The following is a 19,484-nucleotide window of genomic DNA, read 5'->3' on the forward strand; positions in this document are numbered from 1 at the left end:
AGATCCAAAAAGAGAGTCCATGTTCAACCCTGCATCTCAGCGGCATCTAACAACACAGCCAAACTTTTCAAAGTCTGCAAGGAACTGGCCAAACCTACTGCAGTGTCATCCTCTACTGCACCCACCCAGGTCATTTGCTCAGCCCCGGCTGCTCACTTCATCGCCAAAACACACGACATTCAGGCCACTCTGACCTCTGCACCCATTCTTGCAACAACATCTCTTGTGCTCCTCTTGGCTCCCCTCTTCCCTCTCCCTCTTCTCTCCTCTCCCCCTCTTCTCTCCTCCCTCTCCCCAGTCACACCTGAGGAGGTCTCTAGTCAAGTCCAATCTATTAAAGCCTCTTCCAAACAGGTGGCCCCCTGCCCCTCCAAAACCATGAAGGACAACACTGACAATCTTGCTCCAGCCCTGGCAGACACCTTTAACCTCTCATCTGCAACCAGAGTTTTTCCTACTTCTCTCAAGTACTCTCTTGTGCACCCTCTGCTCAAAAAACCTTTCTCTGACCCTTCCATTCCAGTAAACTACTGACCGATCTCTATCACTCCCTTTCTGGGAAAACTCCTTGAGAAGTTGGCTATCTCTCAGTTTACCCTCCACACATAAACTGTTGGTTGTCTCCATGACCATCAGTCTGCCTTCAGAGCATACAGAGGCATGGAAACTGCTCTTCTGAACACACGTGAAAACCTGCTCTCAAATCTTGACTCTAACACTCTCTCTGTCCTCATTCTTCTCGACCTTTCCTTTGCTTTTGACACAGTAAACCACAACATCCTGATATCTTGTCTATGTTACACCCTGGGGATCACAGATCAGGCCCTGGCATGGCTTGCCTCCTTTCTCTCTGATCGTCCTTCCCAGGTGGAACTGGGGTCTTTTCTCTCAGTTATTACTCTCTCTAAATGTGGTGCCCCCCAGGGATCTAACCTATCCCCATGGTTCTTCAATGTCTACATGGTCCCTCTGGCCCGCATGATCTCTGCATTTACCCCTAACTTTCAGTGTTATGCGGATGACACACAGCTCTCCTTAAGGGTACCCTCGGCCTCCTCCTCCTCCTCCTTGCTCATCCCTGACTGTCTGTCCGCAATTCAGTCCTGGTGTGTTGTGAACGATCTCTGCCTTAATGCCAGCAAGACAGAGATCGTCCTCACTGGGACCCTTGCTCCCACTTTCCCACTGTCACTATGGTCGGCCTCCCTAGGCCCTGCACCCTCACCAACTAGTGAGCCAAATAATCTAGGGGTCATCTTTGATTCCACTCTCTCCTTCTCCTCTCACATCTCGGAAATCTCTAAAAAATCTCACTACCAGCTACACCTACTCAGAGGTATTCAACCTTTTCTCCCCTCCCCCCTGGAGGCTTACCGTCTCCAGAGCCCTGGTTCTTTCTAGACTGGACTATTCTAACAGTCTCATTCTCAATATTTCTACTTCCACTCTCCGACCTCTACAACTCATCCAGGACAGAACTGCGAGACTTATCCTTGTCACCGCATCTCTCCCACACTGAAATCCCTCCACTGGCTCCCCGTGGCTGCAAGGATCAAGTTCAAGACCCTCTGCATAGTCCACAAGGCTTTCGGGGGCCGGGACCCTCACTACCCACAACTCGCTCTCCCTAAATACTCTCCTTCTAGAGCACTCCGCTCGTATGCCTACAACTCTCTCTCTGGTTGAGTTCCTCTGCAGGTGCTTCCCTCTGGAACAGCCTCCCTGCCTCTCTCCGTCTTGAGCCTGATCACCTTGAGTTCTGGAAACTCCTCAAGACCTTCCTTTTCTCTTCCTCCTTCTCTCTCCCTATTCCTTGTTAACTCCCTCTCTATTCTTGCTTACTGCCCTCCTCCCTTCTCCCTAACTCAGCTCTGTTTGCTGACTGGTTGCCTGCTGCACCTCCAGAGCCACACAGGTCTCCGGCTTCCCCGCCAATCCTCGCACTTGCCTCCAGACCTCTGCACTCCACCCACCACTTCTGCACTTCTTTACTCATTCCACGAGTATGGTAACCTCTCAGCACTTAGCCCAGGGCCTTACGTGGACTGGGCGCACTTGTTCCTTTCCCCCCTCCCTTTCATTCCATGTCGGGCCCTTACGTTACCTAGAATGTACTGGACCTGGTCTGGCAGGCTTAGTACGGTCGTTTTTTGTCTCTGTTTGTTCCCCCCCTTCTTAGCGCCTTACCATCTGTCACGCACTTGTACTATTTGAAACAGCGTTGGCCGAGTATGGTAGCCTAAAGACTCTCCCTCTCCTCCCCCTTCGCTCCTTTCTTTTTGTCTTATACCTGCACTTGTAGTATGGCCTCAGGCCAAGTTTGCTAGTCATTTTTGCATGATCATTCGGAAATTTCAATGCCTAAGAATGGCTCTGTATTGCCCTGTTCCCATCACGCCTTGAAGCGCTTTGAAGCACTTCACCTGTGTATAAGTGCTCTATAACTAAACAATTACAATTACTGGTTTAGGGCAGTCTCCTAGTTTTTCAGCCAGATATGAGAAGACACAGATTTATTGAAGCTCCAACCATAATGATTTCCACCTTTGTGGGGTTCACCTTCACACAATTCTCCCGTATCCAATGTTTACTTGCAAGCATACCGTTTGTAAAGGTATGCCCTCATTCAGAGCTGTGAGGCTTAAGTTGTAAGTGCAATTGTGTACTGTCTGCAATCGTTACATAATCCTATTCCGAAAGCATAAATTAACTTCACCAACTGAGTTATATAGACAATAAACATGAGTGATGACACGATAGAACCCTGTAGGACTCTGCAATCTGAGAGTCAGGACTGAGATTCTAATGAGGGTATGCAAATCTGTTGGAGTCTGTTGACAAGGAAGTACTTAATGCAAACTAGGACACTAGTACCAAACAACTATTTCCTGAAGGCAGGAAAGCAGGATAGTGTGGCTGATAGTGTTAGAGGCTCAGATATCTGTGCAAACATGTAACACAACAAGAGGACTATAACCATAAGATAAAAATGTGTAGGGTTTAAACATGCATTTAGCTGAAATGTTGTATGTGAAAAAATATATTTTATGTGACATATCTTGGAAATCACATTTTCATTTATTTTAATTCCTCTCACTTTGAATTTATTAAAATGTTTTTATGATTTCAAGATGAACATAACTGCATGCTTTTCTAAATTGCCCTGTTGTTTTATGGCCATTCCATGATTTATATTTCAGCTCACAGAACCAACAGGGTGGCAATATGAGATCTCAAAGCATGCTGTTGATAGACGCGGAGAGAGCTTTTATCCAGCCGAAGGATGCTCCAGGGAAGGACTCGGAGGGGCCACTGCTTGAAGATTTTGATTTGGAGATTTCAGCATATCAGGTATACATTGCTGTTTGTTATTTTTTGGTTAAAAAACCCTGTTTATTGATTTTATAACAACAAATATTAACACGTCCACAAAAAAACGATGTCAACGTTTATTAATGGGATATATAGGCTTTTAACATATTTGATTCAGTCCATTGAAGTCTTTATCTTAATAATTGTAATACCTGTAAAGTAATAAGAAAAGCAATTGCTAAGGAAACACAATCAAACCCCATGTCAGAAATACCCCATCCCATTCATTCCCCACCCCCTTACTATGTGACACCTCCCACTTCAATCTTCTTCTGCCATTTCGTCAAGCTGTGCCTTGAAGAATATCCTCTTCTTCAATAACTCCATCTCATGGTCACCCCAATCAATATGGCATCAAGCAAACAGGTTCATAATGTATAACGTCTGTGGATATGTCAGTAGAATGAGGCCCAGGGGGGTATTATCCACTACCAGAATCCAGCATTTAAGCAAGACAGATCTATTAAGGGTTAGTGAATATGTACTTGATTCAATGACCATCAGTTCCCTTATTTTTTGTAGGGAAAGCTCAGTGGTATAATTGTTATATGACACCATGCTGCAAATATTTCCTGTACCATTCGATCTTCGCTGAGGAGTTCTTTTAACTCTATTATACCTAATACTGCCCATGTAGACCACCAAGTGGAATTCATAATATTCACTGAGGCATTATGCCAGATACCAGCTCCTTGGTGTAAAAATTGGTGAAGTTTAATTAACGTTTGCACTTTCTCTCGGATGTGCACATTTGTTTGAAGAATAGGATGTCCAGCTTTCTAAAAAGGATCCGAGGAAGACGCGTTAGTAGCCCGGTCTTTGAGCCATCACTTCTCTTTCCTAGTTGGTCCAAGTGAAGGAATAAGCTTTGCTATGAAGAGCATAATTCTGATTGAATGGTGCTGAGGCAAAATACAATTCCATATTGGTTAATTGCAACCAACCTGTTTGTGTGTCTTGTAGCTTTAGGTTACTGATTCGATCATTCGAACCACCGACATGAACTTAGAAATCTCTGTGCTTATTATGGGCCATCATGTACTGCTAGGAAGTAGGGTTAGCATGCTAAATATGTACAGCAGTTTAGGCAGGATCATCATCTTTATGCATTGAATACAACGCCATAACTCAATGTAGAGGGCAGACCATTTGCAAAGGTTGATTGCAATTTTTTTCCCCATTTCTCCTTAAGATTATCCTCCATATCTTGATTGAATCAGCCCATCCCCACCATGATAATTTCAGGGGCGCCATCTTAAATCAATCCATCATAATTTGTAGGAGAAGCTGCTAATTAGCCTGGTATAGAGAGTCCATCCAAGGGCAGGGCTAATATAGAAACCCAAGGATTTAATCTCTTTTCATCCAAATTAGGAATGTTTTTCTTTTTGCCACTTTCTTTCTTTGGCTTCAACGGAGTCCTGCAGGATATATGCTTTTTTGTCTGGATCCTAGCTGATTTTCGAGTCCTTCTGCCTCACCCACCTGCTTGACTTATTTCATTTCTGGTGCACTGGTCAGTCCTTACGGGTACCATTGTCGGGAATGTGTTGCCCATTGTTTATCACCTTTTTTTAACTATTAGCACAAGCCACCTTCTGTAAAGTGCTGCAGAGACACTACGTGTACCGTTTCCTTTTTTCTAAGTAACATCTCAGGTAAGTTTGTGATGTGCACCGAACAGGCTGGTCCAGTGAACCAATTTTTATCTTTTACTCAGTGCACAGCCATGTTCTTTGATCTTTTACTGCCATAATATCTTTTCAAAATGGCTACTCCCCATGTTACAAGCCCTGTTTCCTGTGCCATTCTTTTAGATAGCCATCTACCTTCATCTTTAGCATGAGGTTATACACTTTCATGGTACTCCTGGTCAGTGGTTTGTGTGTATATACTGACTGAAACTGGGTCTTGAACCTGTCTCTATTGCAATATACACTTCAGCCAGGGAATGTCCTATTGCTGTGAAGATTGTGAGGTGGCAGGCTATGCAGGGTTGGGCAGCATCCATGTTCCTGTATGTTGTGGGCCTTCCCTTTGGTGGGATGAGGCTTCATCTTAGCTAAAATGTTGGTTAACAGGAGAGGGCCCTGAGCCCTTGGAGGTTGTCAATCAGATATTTTAAGCATCTAAAGTCAGAGAGCCACCAGAGAACCACTGGAGGACTGTTGCAGTGACCAACATTGTCAAAGCCAACCACAGCACATTGATCCTCTGCCTTCAGGTCAACAGTAAAGACCTAAACTGAGCAACCTCCTCCTCTGGATTAGTGGAAATAACCATTATGAAACCCTTTCTGCATCCATTGCCTCCCTGTGGTCAGAGTCATTGTCGCTGGGTGTGCATAGGACCTACACCTTCCTTTGACTGGACTACACAGTTGCATGGGTATCTTCCCATCGCATCACTGGAAACTGTGCTGGCATCCTCATTGCCCTTCTGGGACCCCGCCAACTTGCTTCTGCCATCTCCCACTATTAGGAAGGGACCACCAGAACTCAAAATGTGACCACGTTGATCTAGCGAGCCTGACACCACTGTCCTGTGTCCCACCAGTATCTTCTGTCGCTTGCTCCTCCCCTCACCTGGATAGATTCTGAAAACCCTTTAAAAGGCCATATTAAAGGGCTAATTTTAGAACATTGGTCTCAAGAAGCCTTTTCTTGTGAAATACTTAATATTTCTGATTTGTGTAAATTAACCATAAAATCCCTCTTCCTCCTGAAAAAACTCCTAGCTCGTTCATCGAGTTAGGTAAGGATTGTTGAGCCTTTGTATGAATAAAAGAAAGTCACCTGCAAAAAGATGTCATTTATAATCCAAACCATCAAGTGGATGCCTGAATGCTGTCGTATTTTACAAGCCAAGATTTTTACATTAAGGGAAAAGAGTAGGAGCACCAAAGGCATCCCCCGCTTCATATTCCTTTATAAGGGAAAGGTCCCTGACTCTCCAGCAATTACCAATAACGTAGCGGTCAGGCGGCTATCGCAGGCTTTAACCATAGACAACGTTGACTTAACAAAACCCATTGCCCTCGTTGAGGTAAATAAAAGAAATACACTCTACCCAGTCAAATGCATTGTTCCACATTAAAGGACACCAAGAAGGCCAGGCATTTTAATAAAAGATTTCTCAAGTAAAGAAACCACCCTGCATCAACCCTGACTCATTCACCTGCCCAAATCAAGATATAATGCCTTCCGGGTATGTTTCAAGAATTTTCATAGAGTTTCTCATCTGTGCTAATCACTGCTATTGTCCTATGCTGAGTGCATTGGGCTGGGTCAGGTTTTGCAAGTAAGGTTGAACTTGAAATCCAATAAAGACTGGGTGATCAAACCTGTTTCCGCAAAGGTATTAAACAAGTTTAAGGGTGCAGAACTATGAGTCTGGCACAGTGGTGGCATGGTTCTTGGCAAAAGCTTTTATTGATAAAGAAAAACCCTACCTGTCCCTATGACTAAGAGGGGTTGCCCAAAGTCAGCAAAAATACTAAGGACTTTGTCAGGATGTCTAGTAAAGTAAAATGTCCACCATCTTGTGTACAAACCTATTTCCATCCCTTACACTTTACTCTAAGGAAAAAACTAGACGTCTTCTTGATCGAGAAGGAGGTTTCTCTCATTCTGGATACAGATTTCAAATGTACAGTTCTTGATGACAAAACACATTAAGTGGTTCTTTAACATAAAAGTTCTTGATCTTAAATAAAAAAAGATAGCTCCCAAGTAACAGGGTGAAATCTCTTCCCCTGTTCCCAGCTCACAAAATTTTGCATCAAGTCGGGTTCACTATCCTGCCAGACTTCACTGTAGATATTCTTATCACAAAACACACTTCCCAAATATCACTGAGGAGTCTCTTCCCCAGCTCACAAATGTACTGTCATGTCTGGTTCACTATCCTGCCAGACTTGACTGTAGATCTTAGAACATGTCTCTTCTTTTGGCAATGCGTCCTCGACCCCTTTTTTTTAGCTTCTTGAACCTCTCTTTCTGTTTTACTTTTACTTGGGTCCCAGATCTCTCTGGGCTTTCTCAGGATCTCCCTGACTTGCTCTTTAACAGGTTTCTCTTTTGTGTGGGTCCCAGACCTCTTTATATTGTCTCAGGATCTACCTGTCATGATCTCTGCTTCCAAAAGGTCAGGGTTTTCCCAACTCCCTTGGAAGCAGATCCATAACCCAGGTTCCGAGTGCCAACCAGTCCCAATTGGGACCTTTTGGACCCAGTCCTGGCGCCAGTGGCACCAGGCTCATAAATATGCCCAGTCCCAGCGCTGGAAGCGCCAGGCTCATAATGCTTGGGTGGACTTACCTGCAGCAGACCATGCTGCTTACTTGCCTGCCAGTTGAGCCTCTGATCCTCTTCTGTTTGGAACTACTTTTCCTGTTGGGTGGGGCAGGAGCCACTCCCTAGATTCAGAAGACTGGAACTCTTCTGGAAAGCAGGAACTCTTTTCTTACCTAGGCGTGGCTGTGGAAGAAGACACCTAAGCACTACAGGAGGCTATTTAAACCACACCCGATGGATGAATCTTGCTTTGCGTTATTCTGCATCCTCTGCAGCAGAACGCTCATCGTGTCTTCTGCATCTGATCCTGGGCCTAAGGAAAAAGGCTTACCATCCTGAATCCAGTCTTCAGCAACACCTATAAAGACAAGAAAGAACAGGTTAGCATTACGGTCTTCAGTGACAGCTCTTCACTTACCTGGTCCATCGGCTGTCACCAACGCCTCGCGCTGCATTCCGGCATCTGAAAGACAAAGGCTTACCTACTCTTCGTGCGCTCCGGAGGTCTTCACACTGCATTCCGGCATCTGAAAGACAAAAGCTTACCAACTCTTCGCACGCTCCGGAGGCCTTCGGCGCTGCATCCCGCATCTGAAAGACAAAACAAGGTGCGTTTAAAGACATTGGGGAACTTTAATACTCACGTGCCATTACTCCTTTCCACATCTAACCCAGTGGGTATTCCGGCACCCTGCAGCCGCTCCGAACTTGTACCTGCAAAATAAAAAGACAGTTAGAGCGCATCGTGAAGCAGGCAACAAGCGCTTACTTACGTGCTTCCATGCGCTTCTATTCATCACACGGGCTCCATCTTCAACTCACTTCAGCCCGTCATCCGCCATCGCCGGAACCCTGCAAAACAAGAGACATCATTACTAAAGACTTTAAAGACATTAGAATTACTCGAAACTTACCGTTCGTGCAGTAAACGACGGACAGCAGTCCTCTGAAGTCAAGAGGCCTGCTCCCCTTATCCAGTGAAGAAACTGGTTACAGCACCCTGCCCCGAGGCAGATGGAGAGCACAGCGTTCACTTACCTAAGGTGAGAGCGTTAACCTTTGGGGTTCTACAGGAGAAGAGAAAGGGAAGAAGAGAGAGACATTCAATAACCCAGTTCCTTAATCCCATATTTTCTATCTGCAGACATCTTACCCTTCGAGTCAGACATACAGTGCACAGAGGTCCAGCCCAAAGAGCCAGCCGTGTGTTACACATCACCTTTGAAGATAGGGTATACACCCAGTCAAGACCGGCGCCTCTACGGGAATCAGGTGAGCGTTCCAGAACGCAAAGCCTACCACAAAACTCCCGTCCAGGCGCTATGGAAACCTTGGATACCGACCAGCTAGCCCAGTTACTTGGGGAACTAAGGGCAGAAGTGCATGCAGCCCGTCAGGAAACGAACGCTCTAAGAAGGGAACTGATTATTTCCAAGGAGCGAACAGATGATCTCGCTAGACAATTGCTACAGTCACAAGCCGGACAGACCCCGTTACCCGCATCTGGGGGAAATCTTCCTTCTACATCCTCTATGAATCCAGTGCAGATCAACCTACCTGGGAATGTACCTCTGGCTCCGCCCGAACGATTTTCTGGTGACCCAAAGAGGTTTGCAGTATTTATCAATCAGTGCCGGTTGCATTTCTTATGCCGGCCAGCAGCCTTTCCAACTGATCAAGCTAAAGTAGCTTTCGTGCTTTCGTACCTTAGTGGCAATGCGGCAGACTGGTCGATCCCTCTAGTAAATCAAGATGATCCGGTCCTCCATGATTTTCAAGCTTTTCAGCTCAGTATGGAAAAACTGTTCGCAAGACATTCACAGGGGCAGGCCTTGGACAATGAGCTTCTTTCGTTGCGACAAGGTAATCAAGACCTTTTGGCTTATATTGCGTCTTTCAACAGACTGATAGTGGAAACTCAATGGCTTGAGGACAAAAGGATTACGCTGTTTTATAGAGGTCTACGTGGAGAGCTCAAAGATGTGTTAGCCCAAGTAGTGAATCCCCCACAAGATTGTTCGGACTATATAGACTTAGTCGTTCAAATAGATCACAGACTGCAGAACAGGAAGGCCGATCGTTCCAAGTTTGATGCTCGAGTATTTTCCAAACCGCCAACTCCTTCCAAAGGAGTAGACTCCGGGGAACCCATGCAAATAGGGGGTCTGAAAGGTCCTCTAACACAAAAGGAGCGGGAAAGGAGGAAACAGTTGCAATTATGCCTCTATTGCGGAAACTCAGGGCACTTTCTTCGAGACTGTCCGGTGAAACCTGCCAAGAAGGCAGTAGGAGCTGCAGTTACCAAAGTTACAAACTCTGAGCAGGGAAACGACCTCGCCCGACAAGAATAGAGGTCCTCTTGCCGAGCGTGAAAACCAGTTCCGTGACCTCGCATTTCGTGATACCTATGGTCCTCATTAGCCCTGATAATCCGGATCGATTACATGCAATTGAAGCTTACGTCGACAGCGGTGCCATCGGCAATTATGTGGATCATGAAATGGTTTTGAGGATGAATCTAACTCTTTGTCCCAAGGCTGTAAAGGACGTCATTACTACGGTGGATGGTACGGAGATAGCCTCCTGGCCAGTAACGCATACCACTCAAGAGGTGACGCTAGTAAGTCAAGATGGACACCATGAGAAGATCGTGTTCGATGTGATCAAGGCCCCTCAGTTTCAGATTATTCTAGGAATACCTTGGTTAGAGAAACACAATCCTCTGATCGATTGGCGAGCAAGAACGGTCCAGTTTCCAGAATGTGTCTCTACTTGTCACCCTCCACCTGGTGTTGCACTGGCAGCAATTTCTTCAGAGACTCCCCAGTTACCTCCCGAATACCTAGAATACCAAGATGTTTTCCGGAAGGATCAGGCTAACTCTCTACCTCCTCATAGGTCTTATGACTGCCAGATAGACCTGATACCTGGATCTACTCCTCCTTGTAGTAGAATTTATGCCCTCACCGAGCCTGAGAACCTTCACCTTCGACAATACCTGGATCAATACCTGGCAAATGGGTTTATTCGTCCTTCCAAGTCCCCTGCTTCTTCAGCTTTGTTCTTCGTTCCAAAAAAGGAAGGAGACCTTAGAACTTGTATAGATTATCGCTCCCTGAACCAGATCACCGTTATGAATAGATATCCGTTACCTTTGATCCCTGAACTCCTGGACCAAGTCAGAAAAGCATGCATATATACAAAGCTGGATCTTAGAGCAGCTTACCACTTGGTACGAGTAAAAGAGGGCGATGAATGGAAGACGGCCTTCCGCACCAAGTATGGGCTATTTGAATATCAGGTCATGCCCTTCGGACTTTGCAATGCCCCGGCCGCCTTTCAATATTTTATGAACGATGTCCTCAGAGAGCTCATAGATGTGTGTGTTGTTGTTTACATTGACGACATCCTCGTTTATTCTTCATCGGAATCTGAACATCGGAAACACGTGAAAATGGTCCTCGAAAGATTGCGTCAACACAAACTTTTCGCTAAGTTGGAAAAATGTGTTTTCAACGTGACTGAAGTTGAATTCTTGGGATTCATATTATCACCTGGCGGAGTGCGTATGGATTCAAAGAAGGTCGATGCAGTTCTCAAATGGCCATCACCATCCTCCGTAAAAGGTGTGCAAAGCATGTTAGGCTTCGCTAACTTTTACCGCAGGTTTATCCCCGAATTCCCTCGAATAGTCCAGCCCATCACTGCCTTGTTAAAGAAAAACAAACGTTTTGAATGGTCTACCGAGGCGGAACAAGCTTTCCAGGATTTGAAGACTAAATTTATCTCTGCACCAATCTTAAAACACCCTCGCCCCGAACTCCCCTACATCGTGGAAACTGATGCTTCAAGCCTTGCCATGGGGGCAGTTCTATCACAAAAGGACCCGGTAACCAATCAGTTGCATCCCGTGGCATTTTGGTCCCGCAAATTCTCGCCTCCTGAAATCAATTACACGATTACTGACAAGGAACTTCTGGCTATCAAGTCTGCCTTTAAGGCTTGGCGGCATTATCTGCTGGGGGCCCGACACACCGTTACTGTGATTACGGATCACCGAAACCTGCAATATTTGAAAACCGCAAAAGCCCAATCCTCTAGACAACTCCGTTGGGCATTATTCTTTGCCGAGTTTGACTTCATAATTACCTATCGACCTGGTACAAAGAACGGTAAAGCTGATGCCCTTTCTCGGATGGGAGTGGAAGAACACTTGATCAACCCTAAACCTGTACCAATCATTCCCGAACAAAGAATTCTGGGTGTAATCGCCACAGAATCCATAGAGGAAGTTAAGGATAATGCCAGGCAACTTGTAACTCCAGCAGACATACAGAATTGGCATCTGCAGGGAAAGGACTTTGCAGTAAAGGACAACTTATTGTATTTCCAAGAACGATTATACCTACCCAGCACAGATTTACAGAAAAAAGTAATCTCTTGTTATCACGATTCTTTAATGGAAGGACATCCCGGTATGGCCAAGACCTCAGAAAAGATCAAGCGCTACTTCTGGTGGCCGTCTTGGAAAAAAGATATCAGAGACTTTATAATGTCTGCGCCCAAAACAAGAGTCAAAAGGAAAGACCAGCAGGCCTCTTACACCCTATTGACATCCCACCTCGCCCTTGGCATACGCTTTCTATGGACTTCATCACCGATCTACCTCCATGCTCCGGATACAATACGATTCTAGTAATCGTGGACTTATTCTCCAAGATGGCGCATTTCATTCCGCTCAAAGGCTTGCCAACAGCAGCAACTCTGGCCCGAGAATTTCTCGAAAACATCGTCCGACTGCACGGTTTTCCTTCGGTTCTAATTTCGGATCGAGGTAGTCAATTTATTTCTCATTTTTGGCGAAGTTGCTGTCGGTCAGCTCAAATTGATGTGAGACTATCGACCAGTCACCACCCTCAGACCGACGGACAAACCGAGAGGACCAATCAAACTCTGGAACAGTATTTACGCTGCATGCTGCAACAAACTGAAAAAACTTGGAAAGACATCCTTTGGATAGCCGAATATGCCTACAATAACTCAGTCCATTCGGGAACTGGGAAAACCCCGTTTTTTCTTTTGTACGGCAGTCACCCTCGAACCTCGGAGTTGGATCCCCTCCAAGATCTTGAAACACCAGCAGTAGACTACCTGCATTCTACAATCACCCAAGCCTTTAAGGAAGCTGTTTCTCACCTTCAAAGGGCTAAAGAACAATACAAGAAAGGAGCAGATCAACATCGGAAGGAAGCCCCTCAATATCAAGTAGGGGATCAAGTCTGGTTATCCACCAAATATCTACCTCTAAAAGGGCCACGCACATTCAACCCAAGATACCTTGGTCCCTATTCCATCACTACCATAGTAAACCCAGTAGCGGTCAAGTTGGACTTGCCCCCGCACATGAAGATACATCCGGTCTTCCACGTCTCTCTATTAAAACCCGTGCAACCTCAAACCCGACTAACTAAATCTCCAAAACCTATCCTAGTTGATGGAGAACTCGAGTTTGAAGTCAAAAGCATTCTGGACTCCAAGATCTCCAAATCTAAACTATTTTACCTAATTGACTGGAAAGGCTACGGCCCCCAAGAGAGATCCTGGGAACCTGCTGAATATGTCCACGCTCCTCGCCTAATCAAAAGATTTCACCGAACATTTCCTGACAAGCCAAAACCCCCGGAGAAGCCCGGTTTGGGAGGGGCCTTGAGGGGGGGTACTGTCATGATCTCTGCTTCCAAAAGGTCAGGGTTTTCCCAACTCCCTTGGAAGCAGATCCATAACCCAGGTTCCGAGTGCCAACCAGTCCCTATTGGGACCTTTTGGACCCAGTCCTGGCGCCAGTGGCACCAGGCTCATAAATATGCCCAGTCCCAGCGCTGGAAGCGCCGGGCTCATAATGCTTGGGTGGACTTACCTGCAGCAGACCATGCTGCTTACTTGCCTGCCAGTTGAGCCTCTGATCCTCTTCTGTTTGGAACTACTTTTCCTGTTGGGTGGGGCAGGAGCCACTCCCTAGATTCAGAACACTGGAAGTCTTCTGGAAAGCAGGAACTCTTTTCTTACCTAGGCGTGGCTGTGGAAGGAGACACCTAAGCACTACAGGAGGCTATTTAAACCACACCCGATGGATGAATCTTGCTTTGCGTTATTCTGCATCCTCTGCAGCAGAACGCTCATCGTGTCTTCTGCATCTGATCCTGGGCCTAAGGAAAAAGGCTTACCATCCTGAATCCAGTCTTCAGCAATACCTATAAAGACAAGAAAGAACAGGTTAGCATTACGGTCTTCAGTGACAGCTCTTCACTTACCTGGTCCATCGGCTGTCACCAACGCCTCGCGCTGCATTCCGGCATCTGAAAGACAAAGGCTTACCTACTCTTCGTGCGCTCCGGAGGTCTTCACACTGCATTCCGGCATCTGAAAGACAAAAGCTTACCAACTCTTCGCACGCTCCGGAGGCCTTCGGCGCTGCATCCCGCATCTGAAAGTCAAAACAAGGTGCGTTTAAAGACAATGGGGAACTTTAATACTCACGTGCCATTACTCCTTTCCACATCTAACCCAGTGGGTATTCCGGCACCCTGCAGCCGCTCCGAACTTGTACCTGCAAAATAAAAAGACAGTTAGAGCGCATCGTGAAGCAGGCAACAAGCGCTTACTTACGTGCTTCCAGGCGCTTCTATTCATCACACGGGCTCCATCTTCAACTCACTTCAGCCCGTCATCCGCCATCGCCGGAACCCTGCAAAACAAGAGACATCATTACTAAAGACTTTAAAGACATTAGAATTACTCGAAACTTACCGTTCGTGCAGTAAACGACGGACAGCAGTCCTCTGAAGTCAAGAGGCCTGCTCCCCTTATCCAGTGAAGAAACTGGTTACAGCACCCTGCCCCGAGGCAGATGGAGAGCACAGCGTTCACTTACCTAAGGTGAGAGCGTTAACCTTTGGGGTTCTACAGGAGAAGAGAAAGGGAAGAAGAGAGAGACATTCAATAACCCAGTTCCTTAATCCCATATTTTCTATCTGCAGACATCTTACCCTTCGAGTCAGACATACAGTGCACAGAGGTCCAGCCCAAAGAGCCAGCCGTGTGTTACACATCACCTTTGAAGATACGGTATACGCCCAGTCAAGACCGGCGCCTCTACGGGAATCAGGTGAGCGTTACACTACCTGACTTGTTCTGGGCCTCAGCCCCTTCACTCTGCGCTCTGTCGGCTTTGCGTGGGCCCTTGGCCACTGTATGTTCCTTTTGTAGGACTCGGATGACTTCATGTGGGTCCCAGACCCTGGTACGTTGTTCTGGCAGGGCTTCCCCGACTTTATATAGGCCCCAAACCCCGGTGTGCTGTTTTTGTGGGCCCTCTGCCCCTGCATCATTCAATGACCAATTGAACAGACCTTGTGTATTCTCCTGGCAAGGTACTGCTCTACATAGGATACAATTAATTAGATTTCTTTTGCTGTCCCTTTTTGCCTCCCGGGATTTGGTAAGAATCTCTTTAATCTATTTGGCCCCCTCTGTCCCACCAGCCGGCCCGACCCTTTCCCTACCTTCGGGAAATATTGTTTGCGGTCTCCATTATGTCCTGGGAGCGTAGCAGGGCCTCTCCAATTCTTCAGTGTTCAGCGTCCTGCTCTCTCGACGGCTCCGCAATGGTAGGCTCTCTCTCACGTCCTTGGCTGTGTGGCTTCTTGTGTTTGGCTTCGCCAGTCATATTTCCTCTTTCTCCATCACCGGACAGGCTCCTGTTCCATCAAGCCACTGGAGACACTCTTCCGTCCTCGACAGCGTCTTGTTCCTTTCTTCTCGGGTCTCTTGCCATGGAACTGGCGTGTGGTTCCTCGCTTCGCTACGGCTGATTTGACAAGATACTCAGTCCTTTTTTATCACCAGGGCTGCTACTGATAGAATGTACCACATATGTTGGTTCCGCGGTGGGCTCTTGCCGCCTTGTCTGATCTTCTTTGTGTCAGTGATGGTTTGCATTGCACCTAGGTAACCAGCCGGCCCAACCCTTTCCCTACCTTAGGGAAATGTTGTTGTGGTCTCCAGTCTGTCCTGGGAGCATAGCGGGGCCTCTCCACTGCTTCGGCCTTCGGTGTCCTGTTCTTGGCGGGTCCGCAATGGTAGGCTCTGTGATGATTCTGACAACTTCGTCACTGATTCCCTGGAAGGAAGCCTCTCTTATGTGGCTAGGGGCAGGAAGAAGCTGCCTGACTCTGACCCTAGGGTTGGCTATCTGTGGGAGGACCACATGGGACAGGACAGGCTCCAGGGAGACAGAAAGAGACTAAGTCAAGATAACCCTTCAGCTATACCTTTCAGTGACAACCATGCACCTTTGCAACATTCATACATGGCCTATTGTAATATAGATACTGATTTCCAGGTTTTTCTAGCCCAAATCCTCATCCCCCAGCCCCTTTGGGTACTGAGACGAGGAAGAGAGATGGAGAAATGAGAATGACTGGACACAGTAAACCCATGCTGTGTTCTAGTCATTGTAGATTGCAGAGAAAGACCGGGACATTTTAAATCAACACAGGTGAACCGAATTCAGCAGAACGAGAGAGGCAGAAACTGGAGAGGCACCTGACTTGTGCTGACACTGTGAAGGACTCCAAAGGCAAGCAGGCTGCAGAGCGCAGTGCAGACGCCAACAGACACGGTGTGAAGAGGAGCCAGACCGGGAGAAGTTCCTCACTTTTTGACAACGGGCAGCCAGAGCTGCCAAAGTCTGAGGAAGGTGAAGCGGGAAGCAGACAACTCGCCAGACACAAGATCAGTCAATGGACCAGGAGTGCATATGCTGGGGAAAGACAAGAAATGCTGGAGACAGCATCCACGACTGCTAAGCCCAGAGAGAGTTAGCAGGTTACCGGGGAGCGTCTAAGTGAAGGCTGTGTAACGCGTACTACACTAGAAAGCCCAAATTACGGATATGAACATTGTTGAAGGATCGAGCCGAAGTAAAGGCAGAGTGAATATTACTGATATGAACATTGTTGAAGGAACGTGCCTACGTAAAGGCAGAGTGAATATTACTGCTACAAACATTGTTGAAGGAATGAGCCTAAGTAACGGAAGAGGGAATATTACTGATACAAACATTGTTAAAGGAACAAGCCTAAGTGAAGGCAGTGCAGTTATTACCAATGGGAACATTGTTGAGAGAACAAGCCTAAGTAAAGGCAGTCCAAGTATTACTGATGCAAAGCCTGTTAAGAGAAAGAGCCTAAGTAAAGGGTGTGGAAGTATTTCTGACACAAACATTGTTGAAAGAAAGAACCTGACAGAAGACAGTGCAATTATTGCAAGTACAAACAGTGGTAAAGGCAAAAGCCTAGACAATGGCGATGTAAGTACGAAAGGGTCACTGACCTGATATTGGAACATTGTTGTAAGCTGGATAAAAGAGAAATTGAAGCAAAGAGCGGAGAAGCCCTGGCAGGTCAGTGAATCAGGCAACCAGTGAGTCTGGGAATCACACCCAAGCAAGAAAGTGACGACACCCTGGCAGGCAAGTAAACCAGTGGTAACAAGGATACAAATGGAAGGGTCATCCTCGTTTATCAGGAACAAGATACAATACTCTAGCATACAAGCTGCTATGCTAAAAAAAATAGACCTTCTACAAAAAAAAATTCTAGACCAGTATAAAGCCCAACTAAAGCAGAACCAACCTATTCAGACCCTGCCCATCCTCAAAACTATCAACTTCCCCAAATTCTCATTTAAAGAAATCTCAGAAACAGAAGTCAAAGACATCCTCAAACATCTTAAACCATCGCAATGTAAGGGCGATGTGTGCCCACCTAAGATCATCAAGGAGTGTGTTGAGCCACTTGCTCCACTCTTGACCGCCTTCATCAATGCCTCATTTAAATCAGGCATAGTCCCTGACAGCCTTAAAGAGGCCTGTGTGTGTACCCTTTTAAAAAAAAACAACACTAGACCCCTTACAACCTAATAACTACTGGACCATAACGACCGTCCCATTTCTTCTTAAAATATAAGATAAGGCTGCCCACAGTCAAATACAACTTTACCTTGAAACCAACTCAATCCTAGGAAAAAGACAGGCTATATTCCACAAAGGGCACGGAACTGAAACCGCCCTGTTAGACTTAAAAAATCAAATCACCCATATCCTGGACAAGGGTAAGCCTGCCCTCCTCCTCCTAGACCTCTCAGTGGCATTCCATCTGGTGGATCACAAACCTCTCACCACACATCTTACGCATGCTGCGCACTTCTCCAACCTAGAAGCTTCCTGGATCACCTCCTTCTTAGAAGGCAGAGCCATGAAAGTCTTCTCAGACATAGCAAATGCAGCACCCACTATCATTCGCTGTGGTGTCCCACAGGGATCTTGTACTGCCCCAACGCTATAAAATCTCTTCACAAAGACCCTTTTTGATAAACTCGATGCACTTGGGATCACATATACAAACTATGCTGATGATACCCAGGTGCTCCTTCCGCTGACAGGAATTTATCACCAAGACGCTACAGCCCTACAGCAAATCTACTCCACCACCCAAGCCTGGAAGGCCACAAATGGCCTTTGCCTCAATGGGGATAAGACCGAGATTCTCATTCTTGGCCAAAAGTCCACTCTAGGTAATCTAGACTCTTGCTACTCCAACTTCCACATTGACAACAGAGTCATCCCAGTCCTATCCTCTGTTAAAACCTTATGGGTCCACATTGATGCCACACTGTCTATGAACAAACAAGTCAGCGCTATTGTCTCTGTCTCCGCCTTAAGTACCAAACTAATTAACACCATAAACCTTTCCTTACTAAGGACAACTGTCTCTTTATTGCCAGAGCCACCATAGGGGCCAAGCCTGATTACTGCAATGCGCTCCTAGCAGGCACCTCCAAAAAAACCATAAACAGACTCCAGATCACCCAAAATAATTCACTCAGAGCAGCCTTAAGTATCCCTAAAAGAGACCACATCACACAAGCAAGAAAGACTGTTCACTGGCTTCCAGTCAAAGACCGCATCACATAAAAAATTCTCACGACCACACACAAATGCATTAACTATACAGCACCATCCTACCTTTCAGACACACTTTCCAGATCGCTCTCAACCAGGCCTACTAGAACATGCTACTCCAACCAACTCACCGTACCGTGCATCAACAGGGCGAAGGCAGGAGGGATAGGCTTCCCTTATCTCTCCCCAAAGCTCTGGAATGCGCTCCCCACTGCTCTCAGAGCGGAAACCTCTCTCCTTGCCTTTTGAAAAAACCTCAAAACTGCTCTCTTTAACTAACCGCTTCATACTCACCCCCCCTTGCTTCCCTATTTTCATGCCTCACAAACTGCTCTATACAAATTGTACATAAATATGCATGACTGTTTGTTTCTTTTATGTAACTAAGCTATGCTCACCCACTGTAACAAGCGCCCCGATGCCTACGGGTTGTTGCACGCTCTACAAATGTTTATAAATAAAAAAAATTAAAATACCCTCGCAGGAGAGTATAACAGGGAAAGGAAGAAGGATTGAGAAAGCTCAAGGGGTCAGCACCCCTATATGAGAAAGTGTGTATCAGATAAGGGAAGACACGTGCCCCATTAAGGATTGAAGAGAACTATGTGAGAACTGTCAGAAAACATTATTTAGATCACTAGAAGAAATCTAGGGCAAGGGAAGCCCCTTTCCTGGTAGACCCTTGTTCTCTTTCCGTTTGTGCACTTTAGAATTGTATGTTTGGAACTTCAAGGATACGCTATACGTTTATAGCTTCAATAAATTCCCCAATTTCACCTTGTATTTAGTTTAGA

General features: G+C 46.2%; 1 protein-coding gene across 1 annotated transcript in view; it reads left to right on the forward strand.

Annotated features, from left to right (window-relative positions):
* The window catches only part of LOC138487325 (uncharacterized), a 2,513,852-nt gene that overhangs the window by 576,738 nt on the left and 1,917,630 nt on the right, over positions 1-19,484 (forward strand). Inside the window, exon 23 of the mRNA XM_069613924.1 lies at positions 3,201-3,351. Coding sequence (XP_069470025.1) covers positions 3,201-3,351 — 151 coding nt within the window. The remainder of the gene's footprint in view (positions 1-3,200; positions 3,352-19,484) is intronic.

Source organism: Ambystoma mexicanum, chromosome 9 (genome assembly GCF_040938575.1).
Source record: "Ambystoma mexicanum isolate Mex_15411 chromosome 9, UKY_AmexF1_1, whole genome shotgun sequence".
Classification (NCBI taxonomy): Eukaryota; Metazoa; Chordata; class Amphibia; order Caudata; family Ambystomatidae; genus Ambystoma; species Ambystoma mexicanum.